At 46.5% G+C, this 12481-nt stretch overlaps 1 protein-coding gene across 2 annotated transcripts in view; it reads right to left on the bottom strand.

The window, feature by feature from the left end:
* The window catches only part of EML5 (EMAP like 5), a 382142-nt gene that overhangs the window by 191336 nt on the left and 178325 nt on the right, over window positions 1-12481 (bottom strand). For both annotated transcript variants that reach the window (XM_033952880.1, XM_033952881.1), the window contains exon 7: window positions 10728-10929. In XM_033952880.1, coding sequence (XP_033808771.1) covers window positions 10728-10929 — 202 coding nt within the window. The remainder of the gene's footprint in view (window positions 1-10727; window positions 10930-12481) is intronic.

Genomic DNA, 12481 nt, shown 5'->3' with positions numbered 1-12481 from the left:
AAGGGGTTTGGGCACATCTGTGAAGCTGAAAGCTATGCCGTCGGCAGTTTCACTACCATCAGGGCCTCCCAAGGCGAACAGGTTTCAGCGGTGCTAATGATGTACCACCCATCTGGGCAGCAGCAGATGGGCAGTGTTGGAGGTGGGGACTGCGTTTGGTACGACAACAGTGGCGTCGAATTTATATTGCGCAGAAGGCCCGGCAATCTATTTCTGTATTCTGCCATGAAAACTTGACATTGTTATCAAGTTGCTAGGACTCGAACACAAGTCAATGGCATCTAACAATTTTAACTAGTTAATAAATGGAATATGGCCGCTAACCAGTTAAGTGCTATCTTCACCATGTAACCCGTTCTGGGCTCTTTGGGGAGGACGGGATATAAATCAAATCAAATCAATACAGTGGTACCTCGGAATCCGAACGCCCCAGAACTCGAACGCTTTGGAATCCGAACTATTTTTTGTAGTAAATTTTGCCCCAGAATCCAAACTTTACTTTGGAATCCAAACGCCATACACATTGTATGTGTGTGTTACTGCCCCTAAAATCCAGTGTATTTACTGTTAAAATTTGAGTTTGTGGGACCCAGGAACGGATTAATCCAGTTTTCATTATTTTCAATGGGAAAAATTGTCTTGGAACTCGAATGTTTTAGAACTCGAACGGGGTTCTGGAACAGATTAAGTTCGGATTCCAAGGCATCACTGTAAGTGGTATCTTCACCCAAGCTCCACCCCCAGACCACCCCAGCATTAACTGGACAGTGACTGGGTGGTCAGAGGCAATACTCAGCGACACTAACTCCCATACTGTATACAGGTCACACAAATCCGAGCACAGAAACATCGGGAATTTTGGAACTTTCCCAGATTTGCATTTTCTAAACAACAAAATTTAAAACAACGGTTGGTGCATTCACACTTTCTCAGTGTGATATCAGGGGAACATAGCCCCTGTGGACATTGCAAAATGTGTGTCCATAGTGCTAGATTGACACAAATGCATCTTACCATAACAGCTATACATAAATCTAATTGTCCCGCCATGGATTGTAACTCCCAGCAAGTTGTATATATAATCCAATGTCCATGTAACCTTCAATACTTAGGGTGCACTACCCGCAGCATAAAAACTAGGATAGGGGAACATATAAGTAGAATTCGGTTGGGTACAAAGGAAGCACCTTTGGTCTCTCACTGGGTTCAGCAACACCATGATCTAACCGATTTGAAATATTCAGTTTTGGACACAGCTACAACCACCAGAGGAGGTAACATAGCACATATCTTATGGAAAAAAAGAACAGAAGTGGATTTATACCCTTAATACGTTACAATCGACAAAATAGATCAGGAAAAAACGTTATTTACAATGTCCAATGTGGCACGGACAAGAGGACATGGGCTGAAGCTAAGGGGGGACAAGTTCAAGACAAATAGGAAGTTCTGCTTCACGCAACGAGTGGTGGACACCTGGAATGCTCTCCCAGAAGAGGTAATTGCGGAATCCACCATTCTAGGATTTAAGGGTAAGTTAGATGTACATCTCCTTATGAGTGGCATGAAGTGACATGGGTAGGGGTAGGCTAGATGCACTTCTCTTTACGAGAAGCGTGGAGCGATATGGGGACCAAAACTATGCCTGGCGGGGCCTCCGCGTGTGCGGATCGCCGGACTTGATGGACCTAGGGTCTGTTCCGGAGATGGCGCTTCTTATGTTCTTATCCTCATGGACTTAACAACGAAATAGAGTGGTTGGCATTCCTTGGATTTAATCTGTATCTTTTTTTTCCAACGGTGTCATTAGATGATTTCCAGCTCTACACTATTTTTACTATGACGTTTGATACGTTCTTTAGCTTCTACGTTCAATGCACACACGTCATCCCAAGTTTGTTTGAAAAACCGCACTGGCGGAAAGCGTCCTCCTGTCAGTTGGAATCTTCAGAGCCAGTATCAACATTTAACAGCGGTATGTACCGTTGCCGATGCGTTTGCTTTTCCACGGTTGGCCTGATGAAAACTACAACTTTGCATGTATAGTGTGAGTATGTATTCTTACCCACACTTAATATGAAAAATTATTTGTTTACAGACGTAACTGCACATCACGAAGTTAATAGATTTGTTACCGTTTGCTGCATTAAGCGCTTTGAAAGTCCACATAGGGCCTCCTGAAGCAGACTTCGAAAAGGGGCCACGTTGGGACCCCTCAAACTACATTTAAAAGCTAAGTGAACAGTTTATTATAGCAAATCAACTCAGTGGAATATTAAGAGAAGATAGCACTCTCAGTATTTTGGAATGACTAAAGAATTGCAAGATTTAAAACTATTTTCACCTAGTCTCAGAGAGTGATCAGCGATATAAGAGGTTGCAATGACTGGAAGGTGAACTCCTTTTGCAGGGTGGCTTTTAGCCTTCCCTTCGGAGTTTTATATCTCCGAGCGCTTTAGATACATAACCGATCACTCTCCATAGACAGCTCTTCATTAAAGTCAGTTTGTTTTTTTGTAATATGAAGCAAAATCATGCAGAAGCACTTAGTACTCAGTTGTGTTCCATACAAAATCGTCTTTGCAGACCGAATTTAGCAAAAACTAGTTTCCTGCAGAAAAGCTTCATGCGCTATTTTCCTATTGAGTTCATACGCACAGAAGTCCCAGGAGAAAAAGCCTGTGATATTTTGGGAAGACTGCATAGTCTGGGGTTAACACATTAATATCAGAGTGTGCTGGACCCTTTGTTATTCTTTTAATGAATATCTATTTCCCTCATTTCATGTAATATATCAAAAAGCTAATCAATGAAATTAAAAAGATCACTCATCATTGCAAGGCCATTTCAGGAGAGTAAATGTCTTGAGACCAAAGAACAAACAGTTGCCCTCTTCGTATCCTAATGGAAAGGAGCCAGCTGTTCAATCAGGTGGCTGCAGTTCAGATCTTATTAACTAAAAAGCTCTCATGTGATCCAGAAGCTACTTTACATTTCCCTACTTCAGCAAATAATACTTCCTTTGCAACCCATATTAGAGGATGACAGGAGGAAAAAAAATCTACTTTAAATTCTTTTCACAATGAAATCATAGTAATCATAGTGGAAATTCTTACAAGTAGAACAAATTATAGTCCACACTGAGAGGTGAATAATAGATCATTTTTATTGTCTCTGTCCTGGAAGTCTTACGATTGAAATATATGCTTCTTTACAAATTGTGAAGTTGCTATAATTCAAATCCAAATGAAAGGCAAAATTTGCATAATGAATGCAATCTCAGAGAACTTCAGAAATCTTAAAAACAAATTACAGTGCACATCTTTCCAATCACATTTCGAGTGATGAGACTACGAGTAAGTTTTCCACTGACATCACATGGGAAAGTTTGCTGAGCATTCTGGGAGACAAGTTCAGAAGATCACATGCTTCCTGGGATATGCAATCTTTTGAATCTCTGTCCCATGATGCTAGTAGTCAGAAGCACCAAAATATCTCTTCATAAAAACGATTAATAAATCCAATATCCAAAACCCTGCATGCCCAAATACTGGGGAAACATTGCTATGCCAGGCACTGTTTTATAATTAATCTGAAGGGTGCAGTGGCACAATAAAGTTGATCTATTTATTTGTTTATTGGGATTTATTAATCTCCCCTTTGGGCTCCTTTTTCAAAGCTGCGGTAGAGGTTTCTACTGCAGGCCAACTAGGTAACTGCGCCGACGCTCATAGAATTCCTATGAGCGTCGGAGCATTACCTCACCAGTCTGCGACCAGCTGAAAATTGTATCTAAAAGTAGTCAAATGGATGTTAATGATGTCATTTGCTATGCCCTCCCAATGCTATGAGAACAGCGCACAAACAAATCCTGCTCTTACTTCTGAAAACCTATCGCCAGCTTGGCGTTGGCATTGGGAGATTTGAAAGGGGGATTTCTTAAGATTTTTCTGTTTAAAATCTCGTTTTGTTTCGGAAACGGAAGGAAGTCTGTGCAAGCCTCTAAGAATCAGTACTGAGAAACAAATGCCTATGAGCAAACCTGAAAGAGAAAGCACACTTTGGTGCCTCTTTTCCGAGCTTAAATATAATACAGTCAAACCTTGGTTTGCGAGCATAATTCGTTCCAGAAGCATGCATGTAATCCAAAGCACTCGTATATCAAAGCGAATTTCTCCATAAGAAACAATGGAAACTCAGACGATTCGTTCCACAACCCAAAAACTTCAAAATAAAATACTATATGTAATTGTATTGCAAGATCTCGCTCATTTAGAACGGTCACTACACTCCCACAGCGTCAGGGAAAGAAGAACCATCGGCTCAGTTGTGATGACATGACGCACGTATATTGTATGTACTCGCATTGCAAGACCTCACTCATTTAGAACAGTCACTACACTCCTGCAACGTCAGAGAGAGAAGAACCATCGGCTCAGTTGTGATGACATGACGCATGTATATTGTATGTACTCGTATTGCAAGACCTCGTTCATTTAGAACAGTCACTACACTCCTGCAACGTCAGAGAGAGAAGAACCATCAGCTCAGTTGTGATGACATGACGCACGTATATTGTATGTACTCGCATTGCAAGACCTCGCTCATTTAGAACAGACACTACAGTCCCGCAACGTCAGAGAGAGAAGAACCATCGGCTCAGTTGTGATGATGTAACATAGTAAATGATGGCAGATAAAGACCCAAGTGGTCCATCCAGTCTGCCCAACTATACATGCTCCATAAATTAATTTAGTTTAAGTGGTCCTTTTTCTTAGATATTTCTGGGGACCCGTATATACTATATGCACTCGTATTGCAAGACTTTGCTTGTATATCAAGTTAAAATTTAATCACATGTTTTGCTTGTCTTGCAAAACACTTGCAAACCAAATTACTTGCAATCCAAGGTTTTACTGTATGTGGAAACATTTTTTGAAAAGCTTATATAGTCAAACCTTGAATAGCGAGTAACGTGGCATGCGAGTGTTTAGCAAGACAAGCAAAATATTACATTTTAACTCGATAAACGAGCATTGTCTTGCAGTACGAGCACGTATGCACTAGAGGTCTGCACGGGAACGGGGATCGCGGGGATCCCGCGGGTTCCCCCCCTGGCCCACGGGACTCCCACGGGGACGCCCCCTGGCCCACGGGACTCCCACGGGGATGCCCCCCTGACCCACGGGACTCCCACGGGGACGCCCCCTTGCCCACGGGACTCCCACGGGGATGAAAACAACCTACCTAAATTCTGGCGATGCAAGCATGCAGCTTACAAGTCTGGCGTCGCGTCGGGAAATAGCCATGTTGAGCAGTGAGCTCAGCACGTACACAGATGAAAGCCTTGCTTGCTGATTGGTCCGGCGGCCCCGCCCCACCGTGCCGCCGGACCAATCAGCAAGCAAGGCTTTCATCTGTGTACGTGCTGAGCTCACTGCTCAGCATGGCTATTTCCCGACGCGGGCATTAGGCTGTTTTTTGTCATTTCGGGTGGGGGATGGCAGCGGCAGCAGCAGCCTGAAAAAGAAATCATCCTGGCCGGGTTCGGTGTCATGCTCCGGAGCTTCTACAGCCTTCCTATCTCCCTCTCCCTTCTACCTGCGGCTCTCTTCGGCAACTCAGCAGCAACGATCGACACAAGCTTCTGGCGTCGGGGCCTACCCTCTGCGAGTCCCGCTTGTTTCAACTTCCTTTTTCCACAAAGGTGGGACTCGTAGAGGGAAGGCCTCGATGTCGGCAGCTTGTCTTGATCACCGCTGCTGACGAGTTGCTTAAGAGAGCCGCGGAGCAGGGGGGTGTTGCCAGGTGCAGGTAGAAGGGAGAGGGCCAGATGCAGGACTCGTGGGTGAGGGAGGAGAAGAGAGAGGGGAGAGAAACAAAAGGAAATATTTCATACTGGGCTGGGCCGGAGTGGAGAGAGGGTGGGAAGATTCTGGCTACAGGGTGCAGTAACAAAGGAAAAGGGGGGAAAGCTGAAAATGGAGATAGTGACACAAAGAAGAGAAAGGGTAAGCAGGACCTTCTGAATAAGGATAGAGATACAGAGGGGACATGAAGAGGAGGTGAAATAGAGACATAGAAGTAATGCTGAAAAAGTGTGTGTGGGGGGGGGAGATAAAGACATTGAAAGGGCAAATGGTGAATATGGGGTAAAGACAAGGACAGAGACAAATGAAGATTCTGAAAAAGTGGTGAGATAGGGATATAGGTGAGATGGACACAAAGAAGGGTGATGCTGGAAAATAGGTGGAATGGTAATTCTGACAGACACAGAAGGGAAATGCTGGATCAAGGAGAGATGGGGCTCAGGCTGGATGGAATGAGGAGAAATGCCTTGTTGGCCCGGAACTTCCTCTCCTACGTCAGAATTGACGTCAGGGAGCGGAATGCTGGTCAGCGCGACGCTTCTGCAGGGAAAGCTTGGGACAGCGGTGGCTTGGGGACTATTCCCCGATGGCGGTGGCAGCAAACCGAGTGGCTTGGGGGAGGGCACGGAGAAAGAAAGAAAGGGGGCAGACAGAGAGACAGAAAGAAGGGGGAACAGGGAGACAGAAAGAAAAAGTTGGGGGAGAGAATGAGGTCTGGAGGAGAGGAAACATACAGGAGGCTGAAAGAAAGGAAGAAAGATTGGATGCACAGTCAGAAGAAGAAAGTGCAACCAGAGACTCATGAAATCACCAAACAGCAAAGATAGGAAAAATGATTTTATTTTCAATTTAGTGATCAAAATGTGTCTGTTTTGAGAATTTATATCTGCTGTCTATATTTTGCACTATGGCTCCCTTTTACTAAACCGCAATATTGTTTTTTAGCGCAGGGAGCCTATGAGCATTGAGAGCAGCGCGAGGCATTCAGCGTAACTCCCTGTGCTAAAACCTACTATTGTGGTTTAGTAAAAAGGGAGGGGGTGTATTTGTCTATTTTTGTATTTTGTTACCGAGGTGACATTGCATAGAGTCATCTGCCTTGGGAAATGTATATGGCAGATATCTTTGTTTTGTGTTCAAAAGAAAAGGAAATGCATTTCTGGTTTTATTTCTACAGTGTTGAAGTACTCGTTGGCCCTTGCTGTGACTGGTGGGGATCCCCAAGCACCGCCAGCAGAGGACCTCCTCTAGAGATGGTCAGAACTCCCCTCCACCAAGCGCAGCAGTCGCTGGCAGCATCCATGAGCCACTGAGGTGCCAGCATCTGTGACTCAGGGACGCTACTGCTGCCTGCCAAGCTTGGCAAAAGGGACCCCAGGCCAACTGCAAAGGAAGTCCTCAGCTGACAGTTTGTGGGTTCTCATCAGCTGAGTATTTATATTTTATATTTACATTAGAGGTTCTGGTAGAAACCCATTTACAAAGTATGTATTCTTCCCAATTAATATTTCCAAATTAATAGTCTCTTTGCTTATTTGTAAATGGGTCTCTACCAGAGCCTTTAATTCAGTAGCATAATTAAATAAAATAACTATTTCTGAAGTTTATAGGGAAGGATGGTGACGGAGGGGATTCCTCGCGGGGACGGGTGGGGACGGAGGGGATTCCTCGCGGGGACGGGTGGGGACGGAGGGATTCCTCACGGGGACGGGTGGGGATGGGTGGGATTTTGGCGGGGACGGGTGGGGACGGGTGGGATTTCTGTCCCCGCGCAACTCTCTAGTATGCACGTGTCACATCAAGTACGCATAATACACGCGTGTCGCATCGCTGAGCGCAGCTGAATGTAATATGTACATCCGCAGTTCAAGCGCGCACAACATACGCACATCTCACACTGGTAATAAAAGCATCACGCCCAATTCACCCGCAGTGCAGTGACTGTTCGAAATGAGCGGGGTCTTGCAAAACAAGTACGTTACAGTACTGGATTTTGTATTAAAGTTTTTGGGTTGTGGAACGAATCGCCTGAGTTTCCATTACTTCCTATGGGTGAAATTTGCTTTGATATACGAGCGCTCTGGATTACAAGCATGCTTCCAGAAAGAATTATGCTCGCAAACCAAGGTTTGACTGTATTTAAAGGTGCAGAAACAGTGCCGATGTGTGCTTCACTTCAAGAGTTTGATTAGGCATGCACACATAAAGCTGCGCTTACCACAAAACTGTTCTGTGCATTAGAGAATGACACGGTGGCGGTTTACCCGCGGCCACCGCATTTTAGCCGCGGGTCACCCGCCGAAAACGGGGAAGAAAACTAGCAGTCGCTGCGGCGACGGGGACAAGGCCATTCACCGCCCGCGGGGCGGTGAATGGTCTTGTCCCCCGCAGTGAGGCATGAAGGATCGCGCGGTCCCCGCAGCTCACACCCGCCCGCCCAATCGATTCCAGTGTCCAGCCAGCTCTCTCCCCTCTCCTCACCCCAGTCCGCAGATCCTCCTCCTCGGCGACCCGCACGCTACCAGAGAGCCGCGCACACCCGCCGCTGCTCAGCCTCGATCTTCTGCTCTGACGCAACCGGAAACAGGAAGTTGCAGCAGAGCAGAAGATCGAACACTGAGCAGCCGCGCGTGTGCGTCTCCCTGGGAAAGCGCGCAGGTTGCCGAAAAAGAAAACCCACAAACCAAGGTGAGGAGAAGGGAGAGAGACGGCCAAACACCAGGATCGACCGGGCAGGCAGGTAGTGGCCGCGGGGACCGTGCGATCGCTAGTGTTCCCGGCTCAAATTGGAAGGAGGGAGTGAAAGGAAAAAGGCTTATATGGATGCAGCGGGGACGGTGACGGGGCGGTGAATGGGATGGCAGTGGCGGTGACGGGGCGGTGAAAGGGATGGCGGTGACGGTGACGGGGCGGTGAAGGGATCGGCGGTGACGGGGCGGTGCAGAGGATGGTGGGCCGGTGACGGGGCGGTGACGGGGACAGATTTTTTCCCCGTGTCATTCTCTACTGTGCATGCATCAAGCACATTCGGTAACAAAAATCTCATGCACGAATACAGGATGTCCGGGGCGGTACTTGGAGAGACCTCCCAGGAAAGGGACTTGGGAGTTCTGATCGACAAGTCGATGAAGCCGTCCACACCATGTGCGGCGGCAGCAAAAAGGGCAAACAGAATGCTAGGAATGATAAAGAAGGGGATCATGAACAGATCAGAGAAGGTTATCATGCCGCTGTACCGGGCCATGGTACGCCCTCACCTGGAGTACTGCGTCCAGCACTGGTCGCCGTACCTGAAGAAGGACACGGTACTACTCGAAAGGGTCCAGAGAAGAGCGACTAAGATGGTTAAGGGGCTGGAGGAGTTGCCGTACAGCGAGAGATTAGAGAAACTGGGCCTCTTCTCTCTCGAACAGAGGAGATTGAGAGGGGACATGATCGAAACATTCAAGGTACTGAAGGGGATAGACTTAGTAGATAAGGACAGGTTGTTCACCCTCTCCAAGGTAGGGAAAACGAGAGGGCACTCTCTAAAGTTGAAAGGGGATAGATTCCGTACAAACGTAAGGAAGTTCTTCTTCACACAGAGAGTGGTAGAAAGCTGGAACGCTCTTCCAGAGGCTGTTATAGGGGAAAACACCCTCCAAGGATTCAAGACAAAGTTAGACAAGTTTCTGTTGAACAAGAACGTGCGCTGGTAGGACTAGTCTCAGTTAGGGTGCTGGTCTTAGACCAGAGGGCCGCCGCATGAGCGGACTGCTGGGCATGATTGACCACTGGTCTGACTCAGCAGTGGCAATTCTTATGTTCCTCCCCTTTATTTCTGATCTCACAGTGTGCATATAATTTGCATGCCATTAGCTTTGAGTGCTGGAGGGCTATTTTTCTGCCCTGTTCCTGCGATATAGGGTAAGCTTTGTTTGCTTTGGCGCTGGACCTTTGAGCATCAGGGCCTGGGACTCAAGCCCCGATGCTCACAAGCTTTCTGTCCCAGTAAGACTCATTAAAACAGTCCCACTGGCATGGAAGCTCTGCTGCCGATGTTCAAAAGGGTTCTTGGGGGCTGCTACTGATCCTCGTAGCAGCCACTGAGAAACCTGTTAAAATTTATCACAAGGAGCGTATTAGTATTTCAATGAGCTCTCCTTGTGATGCACAAAAGGGAACACCCCCTTTTATGGGGCAAAAATTTCCAGACAAGAGCTGCACCCATTGGAAAGGTGAGGAATTATGGATGAGGAATGCAGTGAATTATATTTTGTGTTAAGTGGATTTTCTTTTTTGGGTTTACAAAGAAACAAAATAAGCTTCATTTTGCCGTGCAGGTTCTTATCTAGAGGACTCCGTTATCTGCTGCTTTATTGTATCTAGGAGACTAGACACTCTGGGCATTTGAGTTGGTGCTATGTATAATTTCTGGCATTATCCTGAGTTATGCTCATTGTATTTACTCTTTCCTGAGTTTCTATAATTCCTTGTACGGTTTTGAAGCTTCAATAAAGATATTTAAAAAAAAAAAAAGGTCCCCAGCTGAGCTGGCAGGTGAAACCTCGATCAGCTGAGATGGCAGGACTCTCTGGAGCCGCTTATCGGCGCTTTGGGGTCTTCCCCTGACAGCTCAGCTGATCTCGGCTCTGCAGCCATGACCAGATGAGCCGGCAGAGAAAACAACAGCGGCAGGACTTTAAAAATGAAGCTGACAGGGGGGGATGGGAGGGAGGAACTAGGCCTAGCGATTGCTCTTCACACAAATAGCATGCAGAAAGGTAAACCATACAATCTGGAATTCTTCTATCATTTTTATGAAAATAAAAACCTTCAAGCCAAATGAGCTTTAGACAGTTTGCATCGTTCGCTGACCTGACTGAACGATCATCGCTTCCGGTCATCGCTAGGGGTTTTGTAGGGTGGATTGCCAAGGCCCACAGCTCCCCTTCACAGTGCCCCTGCATAATCAGAAAAGGTTTATTGCGGTCATGCACCACAATCTCAAAGATTTCGCTGTCCTGTGTCCCCACTAGGATGTGGTCTCCTCGCCAGCAAACACTCCTCACAGATAAACCTACAGAAAAGATAATAAGGTTGGCAGTGCGTTCACATCTACACAATATTACTCTCATCTTCAAAGGTGGATGACAGCAATTCTTCTGAATGCTTCCTGGTAAAGAATGATATCTATAATATATGCCAAGAAGCCAGCCCAAACTACGTCACACAATGAAAAACAAATGCAAGAGGTAATGTTTTTATTGTACTCATTTTCCTGTGGGTTATTTTTCTAACTTAACTGTACAAAATTAGGCCCTCTTTTATTAAGCCATTTTATCAAGTTTTTTCATCGCCGGCCGCTGCAATAAAAGCTCCGAAGCTCATAGAAACTCTTTGAGTGTCAGGGCTTTTACCACAGCGGCTGGCGATAAAAAAAAAACCCTAATGTGGCTTGATAAAAGGGGGCCTTAAATCCTTGTGTGAAAAATGTGATAGTTTTAAAATTGCTCAGAATAACTGAACCTTGCATGCAAACTCCCGACTCAAAGCGATTGAGTCGGGGCAGAATCCTGACAGTAGTGACAGGAGAAGCAGCCTCATGTCACTGCTGTCAGGGTTTATACCATTTTGTTTTCTTCATTTTATTTTTAATGGCAGAGATATTTTGCATGTATTACAAATGCAAAGTATCTTGCCAATAAAAAAAAGCCCCCCTCCTCCCCCCAAAATGCCCCACCGCCGCACAGTGGTGCCCACAACCGCGACTGCCCTAAGGAAGTTCCTGACTGGCTCAGGTGCCTCAGGCCCCTCCCTTAAGGGGGGAGAAGTCCGAGGCGCCTGAGCCAATCAGGGTTTTAGGCCCCTCCCAATGCATCACATGATGCACCGGGGCAGGGCCTATGGCCCGCAGATCGACACAGGAGTTCGAAGGAGCAGGAGGGACTGGGCATCCCTCCTGCTCCCAACTTTTTTACAGGTATGGGGAGGAGGAGGGGAAGGGGAACGTGGATGATTTTTTTTTGGAGGGGCGCAGTCGGGAGTGGGCCCGATGGCAGGAAGGAGTCGGCATCCCTCCTGCTATATTTTTAAGCAGTGTGGCATGGTGAGGGAAGCGTCAGGTGGCAGGAGGGAGTTGGCATCCTTCCTGACATCTGGTGGGGGGGGGGGCGCATTTAAGAACATAAGAATAGCCGCTGCTGGGTCAGACCAGTAGTCCATCGTGCCCAGCAGTCCGCTCACGCAGCGGCCCCCAGGTCAAAGACCAGTGCTCTAAATGAGTCCAGCCTCACCTGCGTACCTTCCAGTTTAGCAGGAAGTTGTCCAACTTTGTTTGTCGGGGGCGGCGTTTTTTTGACAGGTCTGCCTGTCTTTTATTAATTTTTTTTTAATGGGGCAGATATTTTGCGTGTGTAACACATGCAAAATATCTGTGCCATGGAAAAAAAATTAATAAAAAGGACAGGCAGACCTGTCAAAAAACCGGCAGACCTGTCAGTAACACAGTTACCGACAGGTCTGTAGCAGTCGGAAGTTTGACAATAGTAAAACCCGATTCAAAATAGCCAAGCAATTGTTAGTGAATCAATTGCTTGGCTATTTTTCATGGGGTTTTACTAATTTGCATG

This window comes from Geotrypetes seraphini, chromosome 7 (genome assembly GCF_902459505.1).
Source record: "Geotrypetes seraphini chromosome 7, aGeoSer1.1, whole genome shotgun sequence".
Classification (NCBI taxonomy): Eukaryota; Metazoa; Chordata; class Amphibia; order Gymnophiona; family Dermophiidae; genus Geotrypetes; species Geotrypetes seraphini.
This window is presented reverse-complemented; position numbering and strand designations above follow the sequence as displayed.